This window comes from Epinephelus fuscoguttatus, linkage group LG1 (genome assembly GCF_011397635.1).
Source record: "Epinephelus fuscoguttatus linkage group LG1, E.fuscoguttatus.final_Chr_v1".
NCBI lineage: Eukaryota > Metazoa > Chordata > Actinopteri > Perciformes > Serranidae > Epinephelus > Epinephelus fuscoguttatus.
Window position 1 is genome coordinate 15,712,375 of NC_064752.1, and position 24,925 is coordinate 15,737,299.

Genomic DNA, 24,925 nt, shown 5'->3' on the forward strand with positions numbered 1-24,925 from the left:
GGGCTTACTACCACTAAACACCACTGGCACAACAAAGTGTCCACAAACGAGGACAACAGGCCTAAGTTAAGCAGAATGAAGTAGCAGGTCTAGTAAACCAAAACTGTAAAGTCCTCATATGAGGACACAGGGTCTCAGGAGCCCAGGTGAGCTAGCATGTAGATGCACTGTTCCTTCTGCATGGTGATACAGTTGAAAGAAAATAGCTCCTACCTGAAAACTGCTCACAACAAGGTCTGTGGATTATCTTGAGTAACTGCGTCATGATTTATACAAAGAGTCATTACTGCTGAGTTTTTCAAATGTATTTATTTTTTGAGCACCACAAGCCGAGTGCCATCTAGTTCCATTATACTGGAGAGAAGGCAGACATGTCAAAGGCTGATATCTCCAACACTGGGAAACTCACACAAAAACAATCTAGACTGATCAATAGCACTACAGGTAAGAGGTAAAATATGTATTTTTGATTTTGAGATGAACTGTCCCTTTAAGTAGCTTCTAAATGGTCATAAATGCAGACATCACGGTAGCCTATGTTCCCTAAATTTGTCATTGGCTGACTTTCACATTAAAGTCTGCCAATCCTCGTGACTAGAGCAATCTATAAATATTTCTTGTCGGCGCTGGATATTTTTTGGATGTGTAAGACATGTTCAGGGTTGGCTGCACATCCCTGTGAAGCCCTGCCTTCTGAGATGAGTTATAGCCATCTGCCGGATTACAGCCTGTACGCAGCCAGTGAGGCTTTTATTCTGTGTGAATGAGGAAAACATCGCGTCTGGCTGCCTGAAAGCTGTCACATGGGGCCCAGGAGGGGGAAAAATCGCTTCCTGAAATGATCCTCGTCAATGACTGTGTATTGTTTTGTGTTTTTTTTCCTCTCTGAGCAAACATCGCATCGTGTTTAATTTCCCATCCGGATCTTTTTTGTGTGTGAGTGTGTGTCGGTGCCGATGATGATCAGCAAAGTTAAAAACGCGATGTCCACTCTGGTGGGAGGGATGATGCCGCACGGACACCACCACCACAACCATCACTCAGGTGGCGGCCAGACCTGCGGACCGGACAGCCTGCCGCCGCGCTTCCCCTACGGCCGCCCGGATTTCTTGGACCTCACCCCGGAGCTCCTGCAGTACTCCACCGAGCACGCATCACGGCCGGTGCTCACGTTAAAGAGAGACAGCAGGCTTCCCTGGAGGACGGGATACGCAGAGTGAGTGGCGTTCATGTCCCCCCAAAAATCATTCCCATCACCAAATATTATTTTATGATGATGATCAGTGTCAGGCCCGTGTTGCTGCAGCTTCAGCAGCTCTGTGAGCACTGCAGCAACCAAATGATGGCCAACATGGCCTGGTTGCTGCATGTTTGCTCAGTGTTCCTCCCCTGAGCTGCTGGAAAGCATATTTGGAGCTGTGTTTAATTAGTCAAAACGCTCCTGATCATGACACAATAATATTTGTGTGGAAAGATATTTGACTAGAGGCTCCTCCTCGAGTCAGATTAAAGAGTTATTGTCAGACGATGCAAAGTGAAAGCAGGAAATGTCTACCTACTCCTGCCACTAACAAGCCTGTCTGTGTCCTCTTACCTTTTGATTACAGCTCAGTGTCTGTATTTGTGCCTGTGTTTAGAAGGTTATTTGCCTTTGAAGATAGTGTTCAACACTTTCATAAAAATGGTTTTACTGACCAATGACCATTCACATTTTTTGTAAGCATAGGTGCAGATCTCCAGTCTTCATGTCCTTGGCTTTACTGCAGCTGCTTTTATACTCTTATACACCTGCAGTGCTCCCACAGGTAGAGACAAAGCAGCCCCATTTCATTCACACTATTGGCCAGAATTTGCTGCTTGGGCGATTCCCGCTGAGGAAAAACACTTTCAGACATTCCACTCTCCCAGAGATGGGGGAGTTGGTTATGAAGCACTGATAAGCTCCAGTCATAGAGTACAGTATGTGGGCTATACCACCCCTGCCTGTCCTCTTGGTCCCAGTGAGGAAACAAAAAAAAATGGCTGGCTCATGCAGAGAGTCTCAAGGGGAAGGGGACGAGATTTGTGACGACTGCTCGTCTCAGAAGGCTGAATGAGAGGGGTCAGATGAGGATGCTGTAACGGATAACGGGAGGTTTGTGCGTGGGAATGTGCACCGTCATCAGTGCTGTCATCTGCGCTGTGCAGCAAAATGACTTTGATGTAAGTCGCCGAAAGTGTAATCACAGCATTAGCAGTGCTGTTTAGAACACAACCTAATCGGCTGATCTGCTCATGCATCAGCTGTCGAATGTAAAAAAAAAAAAAAAAATCCAAAAAGTCCACTGCTCAATTATCACATTGTGAGCAGACACAACAAACACAAATTAATCCCAAAGTAATGCTACAATTTACACGAGGGCAGCATTAAAGCCAAATTACTGCTGTAATCACACTGTAGAGGAAGTACACTTGGATAAATTGCCAGCATTGCTTATTTGAGATTGATTGGAGTTATTTATTTACTCACACAGCTCATATGGCTACGATAGCAGCAGTCTAAAGGTGTGAAATGACGTGTGGGGTTTGATCGAAACACGGCTGCTTTAGCTGGCTGAAATTATAACCTTCACAGAGCGATGATTTATCTATTGGAGCATCTATCAGCGTCATCTCTTTTGTGTGGTGCTGTTTACTCCCCTCAGGCTGTAACGAGCGGGAACAATGACGGCCAAACAGTGCAGGTGGATGCTGTCCAGTTGGAGGCCGCCCTGCTGGCTTACATTCAGACTCTGTGCAACTTCTACACTTTGATATCACTTAATTAGGGTCATTTTGGCGGTAGTGAGGATTTGCGGTCATTGCAGTGTTTGGTATGGTTTCACAGGTCCTCACATATTGTATGCAATGCAAGACCATGGGAGTAAAAGCTCTGACTGTCTCAGACGTTAGACAGACACATAAGCTCTTTTTCAAAATGGAATTGTCAACCCAAAATCTGTCTGCAGCACTAGCACCACGCAGGTTTAGGATGCTCGAGATAATGAGTCTAATTGATGTTATCACCGACTGTGCAGCATTGTGTCAGCATGAACATGAGAGTGCACTTACGGTAAGCCGCTCAAAGTGCTTTTGTCAAATGGCTATTTAATACAATCTAATATGGAGGCCAGCTTCCAGGGCCTTGGCACTGAGCTCCTGAGGGAGCGTGAGGAGGCAGAGACTCATTTTGGAAATGTTTCCATGGAGAGATCTGCACAGGAACACATTTCAATAACTCATACTATATATATATATATCATCTGTGACTTCATGTATAATTTATCAGTCTATAACCCTATGTAACATGATAAATAATGCATGAATAAACAGATGTAAGGCGAGCACAAAAGTACAGGAGGAAATCATTCACATCTCTCTGTGACCCTGAACTGAATGGGAAGTTATGAATGACTTTTTAACAGAATAATTTCATGTTGGAAAACAGGAGGTCACTCGAACAGCGCGGAGCTCTGCCAAGGCCAAATGCCCTATCTTGCAGTGTTAGGGAACGTGAAAAGAAAATTGTGTGCCCGCTGTGATTCTGATCAACTCCAAAATTTAAAGGGTTCCTCCTTGGCCCATGCTGTACCCCTCCAAAAAGATTCATAAAAAATAGTGTATAAAAAAAAATAGTGTTTCCATTATCCTGCATGCAAACAAAGCAAAACCAAAATATGACCCCCTGAGCGTGGGATGCATCATTCTGTTGTTCAAGCCATTTACTAAAATAAATCTCTCATGAGATCAGAATCAGTTCCCGTCACACTTCACACTGAATGTGCAGTATAGGTGATTTTTTTTATAATAGCAATGTATAAAATGATGTGAAAATGTGAGTGTGAAAACAATGTGAGAATCGTTGTTGGTAGTAATGAACCTACAAAGAATGATCACCTGAATCTGCAGCTCAGAGAGTTTACAGTGAGTTTCAGCTCATTATTTATCTATCTGGCACTTATTTTACGCTCTTGGCGCATTCTCACAGCGTTGTTTTTGTCATTTTGAAGAGTGAAAGCTCTAAAAACCCACTGTACATGACCTGCTCAGCAGCAAATAGCCAACAGTCACACTTGTAGGCTAGCTGGTGAACACAGTGGACTCACATTCATCTGCTAGTTGTGTGAATAGACGACATGTTAGCCATGTCAACTGCAAAGGTGAAAGTAGGTCAGTATTGCGTTCAGAACCTGTTTCTGCTGCCAGAAAGATGTTATCTCAGGTGTAGATTGTGCAGTAACTGCAGTGTAATGTCATGAAAACATCCCTGACATTTTGAGCATTCACTGTGTGTTAACATGCATTTTAATGCAATGAACATAATTATCTATCTGATTTTCCTTCATATCAACCAAGCCCCCAGGAACAGAAACCAATTTTACATAAGCCCCTTTTCCACTGCACAAAAAAACTCACTAGCACCTGCTAACAGCTGGCCTTTTTATGTAATCGGGAAGATAACGATCAGCATTCTTTCCTGGGTCAAATGACTCTGCAGTAGTCATGGGTATTTATCGGATCTGACTCTGATTACCATTGATGAGAACACAACACCCAGGTGAACATGCTAATTTTAGCCCCTTAAAGCGACACTTTCTGGAAATTGTACGCTTTTCTTTGTTTAGGTTAAAATGCTATTAATAAGCTGATGGCACACTAAAATGTAAGTGAATTCCACCAGAGATCAAAACTCATAATTATACCATTCTCATATGGCTCTAAGAAAACTCTGGCCACTCATTGCATTCGAACCGAATGCAATGATTGGCCGAGCATCCTGTCTGTCTTCCCCCGACTGACATGCGTTTCCACTTACTAGTAACGTTAACGCTACTATCTAACGTTAGCACTGTAACCTTATTCTAAAACTCATCAGTCATCACAGACTCCGGTTGAGTTTTAAAACTCCGGGGTTGCGTTTGACTGTCTTGGTTGTAACATTACACTCGCTCTCCTCTTCCATGTATCTAACGTTACCTTGGCAACGCCTACGTCTATAATGAGGACGTAATGGAGGAGGGGGGAGTAGGCCGTTGGAGGGAGGTGGAGTTGCAGGAGGAGGGAGATGGGACTTTGGAGGGAGGCGGGAGTTGTGGATGTTCAAATTTTTTCTAAGTGCTGTGTGAAATGCAAGAAAGGTAAGGGTTGCTTTCAACTGGCAAGATGCAATGACGTGCCACCACAAAATACCATCCGCCTCCACCCAAGCAGCGCTCAAACATTATTCCAGATTAGTCCGCACCGAGTCTGAAAGAGAGATGAATAAATAAGAAGTAATCACGGTAAAGTTTTTACAGGCCTCCTTGCTGCTTTCTACTGTTTACTAACCTGTTTTCCTGTCTGTCCTTGACATCGGACACGACACGCTGAAAAAACAAAACCCCATAAACACACAGAAAGTCATACTAATCTGTTGCAAAGCTGTGTACACAGCTGTGGTCTACTGGCAACTGGAAAGGAGTGTAGAGCCTATTTTTAGCGAGTTTACCGGTGTTTAAAAACGTGCTAATTTTGGTAGTAAAAATGATAGTAGCTAAATAGTGGAATAACAGCTTCTAGGTCTGTTGCGTGAAGATATGAGGCCTAAAAATACTTATATAATAAGATGACTTAGAAGATTGCAAGATTTGCATTAAAATCATTTATTTCCATTCAATTCAGCAAAGGGGTTAAACCAGAAGTTAGCTGCTTAGCCCGCTAAAATCTCCTGTGTAGATTTTATATAGGCCCCCATGTGAAAAAATTGGGTAATTTGCTACCTAGAAAGTCGAGCTTAAAAGGCTTCATGCACCACTGACCAGCTTTAATAGGAGTAAACAGGGCCCACGTATCCATTTCTATTTATACATCCATGACATCACTCAGTTCTTGTTCAAACTTAAACTGGCACTATTCAGTGTACAGATCCTAAACTTCTGGGGAGACACAGTTTTTTAGTTGCAGCATGTTTTCATTACAAAACATCTGCATTATGTTCTAAGCAGCATTCAAGTTACTGCAGTACCTGTTTATCACTGTACTGAGGATCTGCTTTTGTCAGGTCTTACCTTTCAATTTTCATTTCCACATCGCACCGTGTGTCGTGCAAACATGACGAGCAACTTCCTCTCCCTGCAAAGGAATTCAGAGTATGACTAGACTGATTCTTACATGCTACGGATGAAGGCTCTGTACAGACCTGCAGTGTTTGTTTAGCTGCCCACCTCCACCTAATGGAGCTCAGTTTAGCAGTGAGAGATTCTTTTTTTTTTTCCACCTTCAATCCTCTCAAACAGTTCACTCTTTTACTCTCACACGTGTCTGTGTTAGGAGCAGAGGGATCTTATGCACACCCACTGGCCAAACTGCTCAAACAGGTACTTTGAAATGGTGTATTGACCACGAGAAATGCAAAAAGCATCGAGAACAAAGACTACATGTACAGATGCACATCACAGTCACGTCCGTGTTTAAGAAAGTTCAGATTTGTAATGGAAAATGATCAACAACTCAAAATGTAAAAGGCTTATTTGAGAGGTGCGTCTGACTGAGCCACAAAACCTCACATCAGCCTTTCCTGTGTTGCAGGGCTTTGCAAGACAAGAGGTGAAGTGCAACATTCTTCAACCACTGCTTCATGTTGCTACATATTTTTTTTTCCTGAGAGATGTCTAATAACACCACAAACATTTACCTCACATTTCTGACGCTGAAAGGTCCAGCTCACACAAGTCGAGAATTCACTGGAACTCCCAACTTCCTCTTTTGAACTTTCCTTGCATAATGCACTCTTCAGTAGGAAGGTTCACACCAAACATGACCAAAAATAAGTTTCAGTCACAGGCTGTGGAAACATATGACCGAAACGTAGATATGTGAAAGAGTTAAGTCACATTATAGAAAGGCTTAAGCGCCTGGTTTAGAATCACATCCTCCCACGCCACTGACATTATGTTCAATTATAGCTCATTGAGTGCATGTGACTGCTTTCAAAACAGAGAATAATTGCTGATTCTTGACTGTGGGAGCAGTGAAACTTCATTACACTGCAGAAAATGTAGACAGAAGATGTTTACTTTTATATTCAGTCCAGTCTTTTCTCAAAACAAGCAAAATAATCTATGGATATAACAGGAATTAGTACTGTGACAAGGCAGAACAGGCTAATCATTCCACTAGTATGATGTTTTATTCAACATTATTAATTATACTAATATAAAATGCCAAAATGTAAAATTGTCTTGTCGAATAGGTGAGAAATATGCAACGCAGTGACAGAATCTTGATTTATATTATATCTATATATATCAGCACTGCTTAGTTTTATCGTTTGATCTCAGTTTATTCAGCCTCTGTTTTTACAATATGGGAAACAGCATGGGGCTCACTTTCTGTTCACAAATTCTCATATTACAACCAAACAGTGCACTAAAATATGTTTCTGAAGACATTTTAGGTGAGAAATAGGCAATACAGTAGCTGTATCTTTGTATATATTTGATCAGCACTGCCTTGTTTTACAGATTAAAGTGAGTTTGAAAGAGAAAGAGAGGGGCTGGTCTCTCTTTTGGTCCGCTTTTATACTCTTTGTGTGCATGGTGGGTGGTGCAAAGTGCAATCCGTAGTTCAAGCTAGGGTTGGACGATACCATAAAACTTGCTTTCAATCTGGTACCAAGTAATACAGAGTCAGAATCGCTACCATTTGGTACCAATACTGATACTTTTTCTTACTAAAAGTGGCTAAGGTATTTTCATGTGTGTCATAATTTATGAGGTGAATAATCAGTCTGCTAAAGTCACAGCTAATGATGACCACTTACAGAATGAAACTGTAACATTAACAAATGCTAATGATCCAATTTGACTAAAATGTTAATTTCACTACAGTGTGTCTGGATATGTATCATGTGGGCCTCTCTGAAAAGACTCTGCCAGTGAACTCTGTCTCTGTGTCTGGTTTCTGGATGCTGAGGTATTTCCCTTATCCTCCCCTTTTTTCTGTTGCAGTTCTCTTTCTCGTGTTATTTAGTTTCGTTCAGCCATCACTGCAATTATGTGTAGGATTAAACTCACTGCTGCGCTGCTAAGCACAGTTCATATGTTGTTTATGCATGACAACATGACAACAGCAGTGGAGAAGAAAAGCGTATATGCACTAGATGTATTCTCTACAACAGTACGCCGTTTGCCCAGACAGTTTCACTTTGAAATACAAACGGGTACATCGTATCTGTATTATCTGTATTTTGGTATCAATCTGCCCAGCCGGGGTCAGCCCTATGTTCCCACAGCCCAATGGTCCCACAGCTCTATGTTCCCACATTTCTAAGAAATTTTTTTCACTGAAAATTAGGCCCGATGTTCCCACAGTTCCCATATTTCTAAGATTTTTCTCAAAATTAAACCCTATGTTCCCACATTTGTAGGACATTTTCACAATTAGGTCTTGTGTTCCTACATTTCCCTTCAATTTAAGCCCTATCCTCCTACAAGGTTTAGGGTTAGGGGGGATAATAGGTTGGGTGTAATTGGCTACCAAATTGGGAGAAAGGGGGATAAAATCTGATACAAATTTATGAAAAAGGAAATGTGGGAACATAGAGCTGTGGGAACATAGAGCTGTGGGAACACAGGGCTGTGGGAACATAGGCACGCTCCCGCTAGGGCTGGGCGGTATGACCTAAAATTCATATCACGGTATAAATCGTATCCCTTCACGGTAACGGTATATATCGCGGTATAAATTTAAGTGTAAAAGTTATAATAGAAGTGTTTCTGAATGGGCTTTGTAGTCCCTTAGCAAAGTTAAATTGATAAAAAAAAAACCAACAACAACAACAAAAGCAAAGATATATTGTGTTTTTTAGAGCATTTATTGTGCAGAATGCAGATCTCAAAACTCAAAATTAAAACCCAGTACTCTATGGTGCAAAATGTCCCCTGGGATCTATATCAAAAGGTAATTTCCTTCTTTTAGCAAAATCCTAAATGACTGAGTTGTGTTTTTTCCACCTGGACCTTTATGCTCTGCCATTTCTCCTCTAATCATCAGGCTGTAACTTGTGACAGGCTGTTATGATACCATAACTATCACACATTCACATATGGAGTTTTTTGTGGAGCCCCTAGCGTCACATAGGTTTACATTACCAAAGGTTTATGACAAAATCTCTTGCCGAAAACCAACTCCCGTGTGCGCATGGCGAGAGAGGAGAGGGAGAGACGCTGTGCTGCTGCCAGAGGAGACGCTGAATGAGTTCCTTCTGAGTGGTAAGTCGCTAAAAGAGTCTGAGAAGTCCGGGGCTGTTCATAAGACATTAACTCACTCACTCACAAGTTCTCCAGCAACACATGTTGCACGTGCTACGCTAAATCATGGACGTGAACCAGCTCCTCTTGCTTTGCTGTCTCTGTGCTCGCAGCCATTTTCACACTGAGGCAGGTGCGATGACGTCATCGACGATAGGACGGTAGAGCGCAAATCTCTACCGTGGGCCAAATTTATATCATTTCTACCATCTACCGCATATACCGTGCAGCCCTAGCTCCCGCCCAGCCTACTTCAGGGAACAGCTGGAGAGCCAGCAAAAATCTGCCAGAAAACGAATTCAGGTGGGAGATGAACAGGGAGACCTGTGTGCTGGTACAATGGAGGGAAGTTTACCACAGTTCATTTACACATACTACCCACACTGTTATGACACAAAGCTGGTTGGAAATTGGCAAAGCATCCCTTTAAGCAGAAGATTGTCATGATACTATAGTTTCTAACTCAATACCAATACCCAGAAAAATACTCGATTCCCGATACCATTTTTGATACCATGGGGGGAAAATGACAAAAAAATAAGAGGCATAAAAAATATTTTTAATGAAGGTAAGAACAATACAATAACACCAATAACATCATTTTAAGCTGCTTCAGGTAGTACAAAAAAACAAGCAGGCTTACTGTAAGATATCAATGACAACAATATTTTTAGGTTTTATGATCAGCCGTTGGTCGCTAGCTTAAGGGTAGCAATAATAATAAAACAACAAGTAATAATAAAACAGCTAACGTTGATGGTACCGCCGACCAGGTTAAAGTTTATGATATATTTTTAATACTTCAATGATGTTGAAACAGGAGCTTTGCTAACCTTTCAAAATTCCTCATAAAGACTGGAGTGTTGCTTCTTAAGATACTTCGCTAAGTTTGTTGTGCTACTTGACTTTGTCGCCACCACTTGTAACATTGTTTGCATACAGGCTTATTGACATCCTTAGCCTTTCTCTGGTCGTTTGCCTTATATGCAAAATACTTTCAAACGGCACCTTTGCTTTTCTCATTTTCAACTAAAACTGGTAGTGAAGGCCCCGCAGCAGCAGCACTTACCATGTAAAGTCAGTTTTATGTTGGTGACACAGGCCCATGTACACGACAGTTAACATATTCAGCTGCGAGTGAGGGGAGGGGCTGCGGTTGATACTGTTGCAAATGAGTATCATATTCAATACTGATTTTCAGTATTGATTAGCATCGAAGTATCAAGTTTTTAAAAACCCTAAAGCAGAGTAACATTGTAAGACAAAACAATATAAGAGATGTCATGGTGGCCATTTTTTCAGCTACCCTGACATACTGTCGGCCTCCAATAGCTGATGCATCTAATAACAGTAATAAAAAACATATACTCTGTATTTCGTGCCAACTTTTGAAAGTTTACACGACAATCAGGTGACTTTAAATTCTTGGCTGTCATTAGTCCTAATGCAGGGAGTGCAGTGCAGGACACTGTGGTGCCTGTCTGCTGCTTTCAACTGATTAGACAGTGAAAGGGCTTTTTATAATCCAGATTTGGGCAGCAGTTGCCTTTTTTTGCCTCATTTTTTCCTGCTGCTCTGATATCAGAGCTTCCAGGCAGAGCAAGACCATTTTCTGGAGTGATTGTAATCAGCTGAACTATTTGGAAAGTGAGAGGTCAAAGGTCTTATTTTGACTTTTACTCTGGATTCCTCTCGTCTCCTTTGACTGTCCAGTATTTAATCTGTCTCCCTCGCTGCTGGCCTTCCTTTCATTTTTGGTCTCTTCTTACTTTTCTCCTCCTCTGATGACACCAGCAGTCACTGATAAATGACTAATCCCTCCTCTGCAGAAGTTTCCAAGGGAATCTTAATGACAGTACTTGAATTACTGGGATTGCGCAATAGGCATTATGCCGTATTATCCAGCTAATGTGGCATATCTATAATTGAAACTGAAAATGTTATGTAATATGCCAACATGAGGTCCAAACTGCAGCCTGTCCAAGTCTGCGAAATGTGGCAGCTTATAAACCCATGCCAGTGGATGTTTGTCTGCTGTAGCTCGTTTACCACAGATTGCATTGCACCTTACCACACAGCTAACCATTTTGCAAACATCCTGTTGTGTTTTAGATTTGTGTATGTGTTTTTTCCATTGTTCTAGGCAGCCGTTCGTTTCCATTCACTTCATTAAAGAATGAAAATCAATTAGCAGATTCTTGAGACAAACTTGAGTTTTGTAAATTATCACAGTGAACATCAAGTATGCATTAAATTTTAGTGCTTAAAGATTATCATGGTGTGGTACTACAGGTAAAACTGCTCTAATCAATATTTTTCAACATTAACAGTGAATTAAATAACTATATAGTAAGTCAGACCAGCCATTAGGAATTACAGACAAGCTATAGTGGGACAAAATTTTCCAAATTGGACCCCTCAACCATACCCCCTCCATAACCACCAGTGGTGCATATGCCATATCATTGCCTCCCCCCTTGGCCTTGAGCCAAGGTCACCTGTACCCTGTGGACGCCCCTGACAGCAGGCCTGCAGTACATAATGTGAAAGAGGTCACTTGTAGTTACAAAGCCACAGAGAATTACCGCCTGACTTTGCAGTTTCTCTCAGCTCTTTAGAGCTTTTAGCATCTTTCAGTTCATTGTTTTGGTTGTTCTAACCGCAACTGTACTGTTTTGGTTCACTCTCACAGCTCTTATCGACCTCGTTTCCAGACGCAGGAAGCAGCTCTTTCCAACAAAGGTGCAAATAGATAGCTACTTACTGGTGAACATAGTGAAGCATTTAGCATCTAAAGAGGCAGATATTTCTCTTAGGAATCGTTAAAGTCCAAAACAGAGCTAAAACAAGAGTGAATATCTGACTTAAAACCTTCAAGTGGTCAGAAACCCAACTCCAAATGAAGGTTAATATAGCATTGTGTCTGCTGGATGTGCAAATGAGCAACAGTTTGCTTACATAACTTCATGTCAGTGTTGTTTTTGTAGTTTGTTGGTTGGTTGCACTGCCAAGTGGCTAAAAACAAAACAAAAAACAAGTAGCTCAGGTTCAGGATTACACAACTGAAAGAAATTTAAAGAACTGCTCATTTATTTCCATAGCGTACCCAGATAAATGAACACCAACGGCTGGAAAAATACACCCAGAAATCTGAAGCTGAAAGCACACTGATGCTGCAGTGCCAGTAGGAAGCGTCAGAGCTCACCAGGCAAGAGCTTTTTTTGCCAGTGTCTTTATAATGATGGGATTTTGTGTTGTATAGCTTGGGATATTTCTATTCTAACAGTTACTGATGTTCAAAACATGAGTGATAAAGACAGCAAGAGGTGATGAGAGGAGTCGAGCTGCTGTAGGAGCAGAGAAGAAGAGCTGTTACGGGAGCTGGGATGTACAAGCAAGGAGCGAGTAGGAAAAAATGTGTTGCTGGGGTTTTTTTTAATTTGTTTTGTTTTTTCAGGAACTAGGACACGCATTCGAAAGTGTTGGTTATACATAGAAAATAGGGGCAACACTTTTGGCAGGCCGTTTGGCAGCAGTGTGTTTTGGCCTTTGTATCACACAATTAAAAATGTTTGGTAAAACTACAAAGTACTGTATTCATTATTTGTAGGGCTGGATCATGAAAAAAATCCCTGGTATGGTGAAACTGAATGTGTGATTGAGCACTCACATATTTCAAGGTGTAACTGGGAATATGTCACTATGACTATTTTTCACAGGAAAAGCTGCGTTGCACAGTTTCCTACAGCCTCATCACTCTTCTCACCCCTGTTCTGCATCTGTACCTCCAGCTAACACTCCTGCAGCACACACACACACACACACACACACACACACACACACACACACACACACACCAGGGTGGATGATGCTGCCAGAGTACCAAACAGTGCATTACTCTCAAGCTATTATCCTCCGCAGGCATCAGCTCATAATAAAAACACTTAATCCCGCCTGCAAGTTCCCCCTGGGACATGACAGCATCCTGCCCCACTTTTTGCCTCACTCTTCAACTCTCACCATATTTCTGGCTGCTATTATATTTTCATGTGGTTAGAGGAATGAGAGCAAACACTTTATAAATCATCCGACTCCAGGCTCACCTTGCTTCCTCGCCTCTTTCTCCATCAGGGTGATCAATGCGGGGAAGAGCATGCTGAACGAAGACCAGGCCTCTTGTGAAAAGCTGTTCGTGAAGAAGCCGAGCGGCAAACACCGCAACTCCACTTTGCAGGAGGACAACGGGGTGAGTGAAGGGGCAAGCTCCTGTGATGTCTGGTCGAAGGCTGTCGGCTCCAATAAACAATTAGTGGTAATGTTTTTAAATCTGACGTCAGCGTACTCTAAGTCCTGATGGTGTCTGAGATATTTGGAATTCTTGCTGTTTAGCTTCAAACACAATATAGTCTGAGCAGTAGTGCGTTGAAATCAATTAATCATTAAGCACATTCATTGTAGTTATCTGATACCCAGTAGTGGTGTCTGCGTATCGAATTTGGTATTGATGGATTCACCTCCTGCCCCTTTGGGCTTCTAATTTTTCACAACTATCACTCAGATGTCTCTGATATATCTCTCACTGTGTCTTATCCCATCATTACAAATCAAAACATCGGAAACAAGTCCCAGTGGTTAAAAAATATACAAGATAAGCATTTTTTGGAACGGTTGTATCTTAATCCTGAGCTTTGTATTAAGGTGAGAAGTCCCAAACATGACCCAAAAAGGACACTTTAGCCAAATTCTACGGCTTTCATTTTGCCTGTTGATTTAAAGGTACATTATGCAGGATTTTCCTAAAGAACAATATACTCACACAATATAATTCCTCTCAGTCATCTCTCATGACCCTCTAGAAGTGTGTGATGGTGTATTTATCTGCAGAGACCCTCTGCTTGTATGTTCTTTTAATCTCCTTATCTCACTATGTTCGGGACATTCCTGGGTATGACCCACAGGGGAGGTTGGGACTGTATAAAAGGGTAGCAAATAGGTGTTGGACCATAAGCAGCATGCTTTCAAGAGGAAGCTGTGATAATTGCAAACTCATTGCTGTAAAAATGCTAATATAGCCAGATGAAACACCAAGTGGAGTAAATCAGGGGTTGGCTTTCATTTTCACTTCTGCTGGCATCGGTGTTTAAAAACAGTAACCAACAATGCCTGCATAGTAAACCTTTAACTTGCATCTGTGAAGACTGAGGTGCTAGACTGAGACAGGGCGCACTTGTGAAAAACCACAGAGAATCATCACTTAACAGTTCCCCTCAACTCTACAAAGCATTTTAGCATCTTTCAGCACGTTGCTTTGGTTGTCCGTCCAGCAACTTTTCTATTTTAGTTTACTTCACTTTCATCAAATAAGCCCTAATAACCCACTCTATAGTACCTCTACACTAAACAGAACACTGTAGCAGTTAGCAAGTAGCTAGTAAACATGGTGGAGCATTTAGCAGCTAAAGGGCAGATATTTTTTTCAGGGGTTGGTAGAGACCAAAAACTGAGCAAGAAGAGGTCATTTATGGGCTCACATTAATCAGGTGGCCAGAAACATGACTCCAAATTGATGTTAATGTTGCTCCAGATCTGCAGAATGTTTAAATAGGCAACTGATTGCTAACATACTGATTGAAAAGGTGATACGTCAATGTTTCTGCCTCCCCCAAGTAGCCAAAAAAATGCAGGTCTTAAGTGCCAGATGTGGCTGACATGGATGTATTAAGAGACCTGGATACAGTGTCGGAAGCGGGACCCCGTTCATTCCTATCAGAGCTGCTCAGTGGTGTAGTTCTGTTTCTGCAGTATAAAATGACACAGATGATAGGCGGTGCTTCTGCATCTTTGGGCCCGTAGAGCAGGCGCACTAGAGACTTCCCCCAGTTGAGATAGTTATGGCCGCTTTAGGGCTTGACTGACTTGAATGGGGATAAAATGATTTAATCTTGTAGCTCTGCTGGACTTTCCAAATGTTGTCAGACCAGATAGATAAAATCTTTATCATAAAACAAGGCATTTCATGGAGGTTGTGACACTATGTGTATCCAATGATTTACAGACATGTCTCTCCCAGTGTAAGTGTATAGCAGAAAGTCATTTTGGGCCCAGTGGCATCATGTGATGGACTCAGGATTGTAATTCCACTGTTTGGCCACTACAAAAATTGGCTTCAATGCCTGGTGCACTTCCTGGAGGGCTGGTGGCTGAGCATTGAGCTGGTCTTTCATAAGTGCTGTGATGGCCTCCATAGAGTACAGACCAAGGACTTGGTTCTTTGTGATTGTAGTCTGATAATCTTTTATTTATTTTTAATTCAGTTCATTACTCAGGGACAGTGCATATTAATAAACATTACCGAAAGTGTGCCAGAATAAGTCAGAAGGCGAGTTTTCACCCATGGTCCCAAGGCAGGTATAAAGTTGGCAGCCTAAAATCAAGACTTAAAAAAATCATGATATGAGACATTATGTCACATCTCACAGCTAAAAAGAAGAGGACCCAAATGCAGAAACCCAGACAGGCAGGTAGACTAGACAAAAAGAGAGCTTGAAAGTAAGTGCTGCTTCCAGAGAACAAAAACAGCCAGGAGACAAAATTCGAAGGAACAGACTAAAACCAAAACCAGGGGGAATACAAAACTAAAACTAAGAGCAAACCAGGACGGTGCACGGATTACAAAGAACACCAGCAGCCAGGGAAACTGCACCGACTAAATACACAAGGGAGGGAGGCTGTTAACGAGGGACGGGTGCCACCAAGGCTAATGAGGGACAAGTGAAACAAATCAGGGCGGTGCAGACAGTCACAAAGGCAGGAAGTTAAACATGAGCACATGAGTCATGACCTGCTGATGTCTCCTGTATGTTAAGTGTTTTTGTGGTTATGGATTCTGCCTTGTTTGTGAAATAATATTGCTCAATTTAAAAAAAATACATGAGGAGTGATCTTCAAAATAAAACAGGAAATAAACATACTGATATGTAAAAGTAAAGCCCAGTCAGTAGCAGAACACAGACACGGGCAGCTGTAACAGCAGAGTAAATTACACCTCAACAAAGCAAAAACAAACAATTTCAGAGCAGCTTTAATTACACAACAGCAAAATGTGTTTACTCCTCAGGTTAATATATGCTGTAGACAGACTACGCCTGCACGTGCACACACAAACTCAGATCCTCATCCTCCATTTGGTGTAAATGAATTACATCATCCCTTGTTGCGCCCCTCCCCCACTCGTGTCTAATATCGGAGCAGTAAGCAGATGTCTTGTGCCTGTTCATCTGTCGGGCCGACTCAGCTTGCAAACATTCCTGCAAACACAAAGGTGGCGACGCCTTTACACCACTAATTGCATTGTGCAATAAAGTGAATTTTGTCTGTCTTGTCTCCATCACTTGTGTTGATCCTGTTAGGACGGCTATCACAGAAGACTTTATTTTAGTATTTTTGCACACTAATGTTCTGTATTGTTGAAGACGTAAACTATGCCATGTGAATCATGACAAGTAAAGCAACAAAATTTGATGTCTTGCCAGCTGTCCTGTGATATTATAATCTAGATTTGCCTCAACTGGGGTTAGGTAGTAAGACCTGAAATGGATGAAGCATATTGCTTAGCATTATGAAATGTCACCAGCTGCAGACCCAGAGCCTAAACCCTCACAAATATGTGCCTTCTGCTCAGAGTTGTAATCTCATTGGAGATTTTTTTAAACCAAAGCCACAGGAAATATTTTTTTATACAACTACCACTATTTTTAATTCATTTGATTTATTCTTTTTTTTTTATAGGATGGTACAGGAATCCCTCTCCACTTCTGGGGCGTGTTTGATGGACACGCAGGTTCTGGAGCCGCCATCATGGCCTCAAAACTTCTCCACCGCCTCATCAGAGACCGTCTGGGTGAAATCTGCCACCTGCTGGAGAACCCCACCAGTGCACCTCCAATCTGCTTGGCTAAGAACGGCAGCCCGTACCAGGCGGACACAAAGAAGGGGGCTGCACAGGAATCAGAGGACCCCGATGCTGTCACTGACTCGTCAGTGCGCTTTCACATGGAGAAAGTTGTCAGTCTGGAGGGCCTGGTGATGGGAGTCATAGAGACCGCCTTCTCACAGATGGTGAGCAGATGATCACTAACAGGCTTTGTGAGAACACAAGAAAAAAGGCACTTTGCATATTTCAGGCTGCGCTAGGTAATTATGCTTGTTTTATACACAAACAGCAACATGACTGAAGATTTTAACTTCAGTTCCCAGAAAACACTTCAGGCCTTCGATCTTAGGTGGTCTGTTTGGATTTGTAACAAAGAAGGAGAAAGAGAGAGATCTTATTTTGGTAAATCTACTTTCTCTCAAAGCCTTCGTAGCCATGAAGGCGGCATAGCTCAAGGGATGACAATGTCTGTCTCTTTGTCTGCTGATCAGTCAGTTGGCCCATCACTGTTGTCCAGACTGAATTACCTCAATAGCTGTTGATTGTGTTGCCATGGAATCTGGCACACACATTCATGCCTCCCTCAGAATGAATTGTAATCATTTTGGTGATCCCTTAACCTTTCTAAAGCCATCATCAGGTTGAAATTTGGTCAGCACAAGGGTAGCATTTGCTGCATCTTGATTTGGATACCTCGGTCAGTACACTTCCATGTAGTACAGTGTGCACACCATATACTTACTTGTGCAGTGCGGCAATTCCATCATGGTTATGTAGTCTCAAACCAAACATGGCTCTTGTATACTTACTGGAAATGATTATCGCAACATCTGTAAAAATGTTGACAGGACATCTCGAACTGCAAACAAGGTCAACTATTACACTTTTTTAAATGAGTTTTTGATCCATTGAGGTTTTATATTTGCAAAACTTTCAATGAGCCAAGAAAAGCATTTTAGAAATCCCTGACATCATCACAATTTATTTATACAAGCTGAGCAGGAACATTAGGGCAGGTCCAGTAGGAGAAACTACTGCACATATGCAGTGGATCATGTACAGAGGAAGTAAGCTGGAATAAGCTAGACACGTTTTTCTGGCATATAGGCCAGGCCATGGATGTATTAGGAGAACTGGATACAGTGATGAATGCATGGCCCCACTGTTTCCTATGAGAGTTGCTCAGTGGTGCATGAAGCCAAAATGGTTCGACTGACGCGTATAAAATTACCCGGATGATCCGGGGATGATCAGACTTCTTCTGCACTGTGCAGCCCATAGAGCCGGTGCACTAGAGACTTATGGCAGCCGAGTGCAACTGAGTGCAGTCAAGTGTCTTCTTTCGGCTGGCCAAGCTAACTTCCAGTTTAGCGCTCCACTAACTTGAATGAGGATAGAATGGTTTAATCGTGTGGCTCTTCTAGACTTCTGAAATGTTATCAGACCGGATGGGTCAAATCCTGATAGTAAAATGCAGGGATGGGACGCTAAAAAAAATGCGTCCACTGATTTACAGACATCTCATTTGTCATGTAAGTCAATGGGAAAATGTCTTTTTGGGCCCGATGGCATCATGTGACAGACCCCAGAAATTGCAGTACCACTGTTTGGCCACTACGAAAACTGGCTTCAAAGCCCTGCGCACTTCTTGGAAGCCTAGTTTAGACGAGCAGCTCCACTTGACTGAATAGCAGCCATCTTGGCATCCAATTTATAGGTACTATTATATATCTATGGCAGGGGTCGCGTTAACCGGATATTCTCGGTCATTGACCGTTTTTTTATAACAATGATCGGAAAATCTGAAGGCTGTCGGTCATATTGACCGGTTGCAATTACCACCCCTGCCTACTTGGCAGCGGAGTGCACAGTCAGTGGTTTAAGTGGCTGCCGTTTTCACACTGCAGAGAGTCATTCATCTGCTTCATGTAGCGTTGTTGACATAACGCCCTGTACACACCGGACGCGTTAGTGACGCGTTAGTGCCGTCCAGAGTGTCCAGGGCGAAGCCTAATGGCACAGGTGTGTGGATGTCTGTTCATCTTTTTGTTCATGTCCTTATTAATGCACACTTTATAATTTGCTTGTTGGATTTATTAAAAACGAAAGAATGAAAACTAAATGTCTTTGAATATCTTTATTATCATTTAAAAACGAAAATTAAAATGACCGGTAAAAATAGATTATGACCGGATTTTTATGACCCTGTCGGTCAAAATGACCGGCGACAAAAAAAGTCTAGCACAACGTCTGATCTATGGTTCATCCAAGCAAATGTAAGCACCTTAGCTTCCTCAGCCGGTGGTCCCTCTTCTTCCGCTTAATAGCCAAGAAGGCAGCCATTGATTGTGAGAAGTGTCCGGCATTCTACAGTCAGCTTTTTGACCGTTATAGTGCACCATCTGTGTACTCATAGTGCACTGCATTTGTCTTACCTGTCAGTGTGAGCATATTTATGCACTCAAATAGCAAGTGTAAGTACAGAAGAAGGCGAATTGAGACACAGCAATAGTCACTGTGAGCATGCTAAGGCTCAGTATTTTTCTCAAAGCACTGCTGTGCCCACATGCAGCTTGTCGAGCTACTAGCAGAGCTGCAGACTGTTGTTTTTAAAATCTTGGTCTCTTCCTGTTTGTGACTAAATATCCAACTTGGGCAAATAGGCTGAATCAATCAGTGAGCTCAAAGTGATGCTCTCTCGTCTGATGCAGCTACTCTGTGGTTTAGATGATTCTGATGATAACCCACATCCTAGGTAATGCACTCTTCAAAGCCTCCATGTTTTCTCTCCATTAGCACTGTGCTGTTTTGTTGTGAATATGAATATTTATGGGGGGAAACAATGAGCTATTCAGGGTTATGAGAGCCAAAGTGGGTTCTTAAACCACTGAGGTACTGTGGCCTTTTGTTTTTACTTCATTTTTTTTTTCTCTTATTATTTCAGGATGACCTAATTGAAAAGGAGAAATCATCATATGCCATCTCTGGAGGCTGCTGTGCCTTAGCTGCCATTCATTTAATGGGGAAACTCTACGTAGCCAATGCTGGAGATAGCAGGTGAGAGGACTGAAATAAACGTCTACTGCAGACCATGGAATGAAATATGTGTAATTCACTACAGCTTTTCACTGCACAGTGCATGGAGTTGTATACTCATGGGAAATCTTCTCAGACATAGGTGCTTCTTGTGCCCCCTGGGGTTCACTTTGTGTACTGCAGCATTATGCAGCCTTCTACTGATGCTCTTTCTGACCAACCTATAGATGAAGAAATGTGTTAAAACCCATCTGACTCCTGTCTCCCCTCTTTCTCTCTGCAGGGCCATAATCATACGAAATAATGAAGTTATTCCCATGACGAATGAATTCACACCTGAGTCCGAGAGACAGCGGCTACAGTACCTGGTATTCTTCTGTCTTATACAATTATTTTACCTACAGACCCTTTGATTAACAGCATAGCAACTGTTCAAGGGGATTTTATAATCTTGTAAGTACATAGCAAAAGGTTAAAAGAAGAGTACACATATAAATAGTTGGTCTTTACCACTCGAATGAGGTTTTACTAACAGTAAAAGTTCAGCTGAACCTGATTAGGAGGAAGGAGGAAATCCTGTGTCTCACTGAAATAATCTGACGATCGTCGATTGCCTGTTTTAGTGGCCGGTTGTAGTTCTGAGTCACAGAGTGGGTGGATGATGTTTGCTGCTAAAACAGGGAGCTGTTTTTTGTGCCTTCAGTACGCAGCATACTGTACTGCAGGTCTCCTAATACACACACAGTCTTTTCTTCAGAGCCATGCCAGACATTTAAGGTTAAGTAAAGTGTTTTATTCTGTAGTTTGATGTGACCTGACCCATTTTGTGTGTCACTCCAGGGCTTCCTGAGGCCGGAGCTCCTGGGTAATGAGTTCACTCACATTGAGTTCCCTCGTAGGATCCAGCACAGTGAGCTGGGGAAAAAGATGCTCTACAGAGACCACACCATGACTGGCTGGTAAACCTGGGGATCCTTTTTAATCACACGTCTGACAGTTAATCACCTTTCATAAACATTTTTTCTGTATTGGGCATAGCTATACTTTGATGGTGGAGAAATGAGTAAGGATTTCCAATCAGGGGGCAGGAACTTACAATCTGCCAGTTATTTACTAAATGAATTGATCATTGGTTTGGTCTATAAAATATCAGAAAATGGAGCAAATGTTCATCACAGCTCAAATTGTTTTTTTAAAGTTGAAAACCCCAAATATTAAAGAATACTTCACCCCCAAAGTTACTGTTTGTATGTCAAGGCAGGCTGTTCTCATGTACTTTGTACGTATACCTACGAAAAGTAATGCAACACAATTTTATGTGGCTCATGTAATCGGGAAGGCTGCGATCACATCACCAATGAGCTGATGGGGGTAAAGAAGGAAGTAGCATAAAGAGTGAAAGTCCATGTAAGGAGTTAGGTTGAGCTGGTGGATGGGTCAAACAAACACAGGACTTTCGCCTAATGTTTGAAACCAATTGAACATGGAGTTATTTTAATGTACGTTTTCACTTTGTGACACCCAACCATGATTATTTTTCTCGCCCTAACCTACATAACTTGAATTAGCACATAACGTGACAATGCCATTTGTGGGGCGCTAATTTGTTGGATATCATACAAACTGCAGTATGGGGATATGTTCGTCAATTACTCATCTTGTGCTATGGACTTCTTTAAAAAAACTGTCTCACAAGCCTCCATGGTGAACACAGAATCTAAAAATGGAGACATTTTTGATGAAGTGGAGTGGTAGAAAAAGCTTTCTGCACACTTGCATCTATGCAGTGTTTCACTTTATTGTTGAGCTTCATCAGAGCATACGTAAGGCAACAATGGACAGGTAGGTAAAAATAACCAATCCGCGAGCAGTAATGCAACACACCTGTGCACAACCCTGGTGGTAAAAGCTCTGCCTCCTTGGAGTTGTAGTTTTTTTAAGTACTGAGTGGCAAACTGTAAGGCATACAAATGGAAGCCCTACTTGTCTTGTCATACAGTGACTAAAAACCTACTGCTGAATTGGACTTTCAGCAACAGCAAAACGTCTCATTTATGCAGTCGTATGCTCAGTACCTCCAAAACACATGCATTTTTGCATAACAATAATATTTAATACACTGCCTCATACAGTCAGCATGCCTAGCAAGCACATGTATTTGAACTCTGCAGATAGATTCCATTGAGCAGGGTGAGCAGGAAGTTCAGAGCTTATGACTGGAAAGATGAGACTTTAATTACAATTCACGAGTTGAGAGACAGTCTGTAAATGGATGTGTTGATGCAGTTTTGATGTGGATACATACAAGAAAAACAAACTTCATGATTTTTTTGTTATCAACTTTCTAAAAATAGTTATAACATGGGTAACAAATGACAAACACAATAATACACAACAGTTAGCCCTGCCTCCCACCTCTGGCAGCAGCCCAGTCCATAATAATTTGGCCTTAATATTTTCTTCACGATTTTAACACAACATAGGATGGGTAATTGATATCCAAATGATCACTGAATGGGTGAAGTATTCCTTTAATTTTACAATGATAAAGCAGCAAATGATAGAAAAGCAGCAAATGTTAACATTTGAAAAGCTAGAACCTTTGAATTTCTAGTATTTATGCATAAAAAAATTTATTTAGTTATCAAAATTGTTGCTGAATAACTTTTCAAACTGTCGTGTTTCAGTAACTTGCATCTGAGCTCTGTTGGTTTTGTTGTTTCAGGGCTTATAAGACGATTGTTGAAGATGATCTGAAGTTCCCCCTGATATATGGAGAGGGTAAAAAGGTAAGAAACAAGGAAAACCCAATGCATCATACTTGATACACAGATCCTCATTAACTGTGTGGCACGTGTGTGGTTGTGCTGCTACCGTGGTCCTGCCAGATGCCTCCTGCTGCTGCTGCTGCCATCATTAGTCATTAGTCATACTTCTACTGTTATTATACACATATGACTATTGTCACACATGTATACTGCCAGATATTAATACATACTTTCAACATATTGTACCGCAGTAGCCAGAACTATAACTATAATATTATTACTTTCAATAATGTTGTTGTAAGCTACTGTCATTACCTGCATCTCTCTCTCTCTCTCTCTCTCTCTCTCTCTCTGTCTCATTGTGTCATACGGATTACTGTTAATTTATTATGCTGATCTGTTCTGTACGACATCTATTGCACGTCTGTCCGTCCTGGAAGAGGGATCCCTCCTCAGTTGCTCTTCCTGAGGTTTCTACCGTTTTTTTCCCCCGTTAAAGGGGTTTTTTGGGGAGTTTTTCCTTATCTGCTGCGAGGGTCATAAGGACAGAGGGATGTCGTATGCTGTAAAGCCCTGTGAGGCAAATTGTGATTTGTGATTTTATTTTTATTTTATTTTCTATACTTTATTAATCCCCAAGGGGAAATTCAATTTTTCACTCTGTTATCAATTACACACAGGTCCGAACACACACATGCACAAACTGGACCTATACATGCACTAAGTGGAGAGATGTCAGAGTGGGCTGCCCACAGACGCTCCGAGTGGTTTGGGGGTTCGGTGCCTGGTGCCTTGCTCAGGGGCACCTCGGCAGTGCCCAGGAGGTGAACTGACACCTCTCCAGCTACCAGTCCACGCTCCATATTTTTTGGTCTGGACGGGACTTGAACAGGCGACCCTCCCAACCCAAGTCCCTACGGACTGAGCTACTGCCGCCCCAAATATTGGGGAGGCAAATATTGGGCTTTATAAATAAAATTGATTGATTGACTTTTACATCTACAAACTATTTGTTGTATACTTCAGTGTCTCCCTGCATACAAATGAGACCTGCTCAACATTTCCATTATAGTCTGAGAGAACATTGTCTTCACTTAATAATCCCTCATAAAAGGATTTTCCTAGAACTGAATCACATCCCGCACAAACAACCTACATTACTGCGTGTGTTTGTCCTCACACAGGCACGCGTCATGGCGACAATCGGAGTGACCCGTGGGCTAGGAGATCATGACCTGAAGGTGTACAACTCCAACATTTACATCAAGCCCTTCCTCTCGTGTGTGCCTGAGGTGAGTGGGAGGAATCAGAAGCAGCGCTGGTTATCAGCACATAAGTACTCAGTTTGTTCGTCCTCACTGTAGCAACCCTGGAGCCTTTAGGATACATTTGAGCAGCTTTTGGGCGTCAGCTGTAGCTCAAGGTTTTGTGTCATGACATGCTTTGGTTGCCTTTTTGCAGACTCAGATATGGTGCACAGATACAGATTGAAACCAGTTTTTAGATGCTGTTACCTTGCAGGCCTCCAGTGTATTTTTAGAGATGTTCTTAGGTCTGTCTTCTTCTGCTATCAGATCAGATGTTCAACATCAAAACACATAAAATTGGTGCACACTTAGTGGCTTGTGTTTTCTTGTTCATAAGTGTAACTTTCTGAACGACTCTTCTCATGACAGGCATTTTGAATTACTCTGTTTATCTGCACCTTCCAGAACAATATCTCAGTGTGGAGCCCTCAGTGGATTAATTGTCTTCTTTTAATTTCCTTTAGTAATCCCTGACCTGTAAAGATCTAATTCTATCTTTGTTTTCAAGATCAAATTCCTTCTTCAAATTACTAAAATGTATATTGTACACAAGACTTTAATTCATGCAGTCAT

At 41.8% G+C, this 24,925-nt stretch overlaps 1 protein-coding gene across 1 annotated transcript in view; it reads left to right on the forward strand.

Moving 5' to 3' along the window:
* Window positions 1-571: 571 nt before the first annotated feature.
* The window catches only part of ppm1j (protein phosphatase, Mg2+/Mn2+ dependent, 1J), a 28,064-nt gene continuing 3,710 nt past the window's right edge, over window positions 572-24,925 (forward strand). Inside the window, exons 1-8 of the mRNA XM_049573367.1 lie at window positions 572-1,216; window positions 13,440-13,554; window positions 17,097-17,426; window positions 20,186-20,298; window positions 20,561-20,645; window positions 21,118-21,236; window positions 23,003-23,066; window positions 24,230-24,337. Coding sequence (XP_049429324.1) covers window positions 957-1,216; window positions 13,440-13,554; window positions 17,097-17,426; window positions 20,186-20,298; window positions 20,561-20,645; window positions 21,118-21,236; window positions 23,003-23,066; window positions 24,230-24,337 — 1,194 coding nt within the window. The 5' untranslated portion in view covers window positions 572-956. The remainder of the gene's footprint in view (window positions 1,217-13,439; window positions 13,555-17,096; window positions 17,427-20,185; window positions 20,299-20,560; window positions 20,646-21,117; window positions 21,237-23,002; window positions 23,067-24,229; window positions 24,338-24,925) is intronic.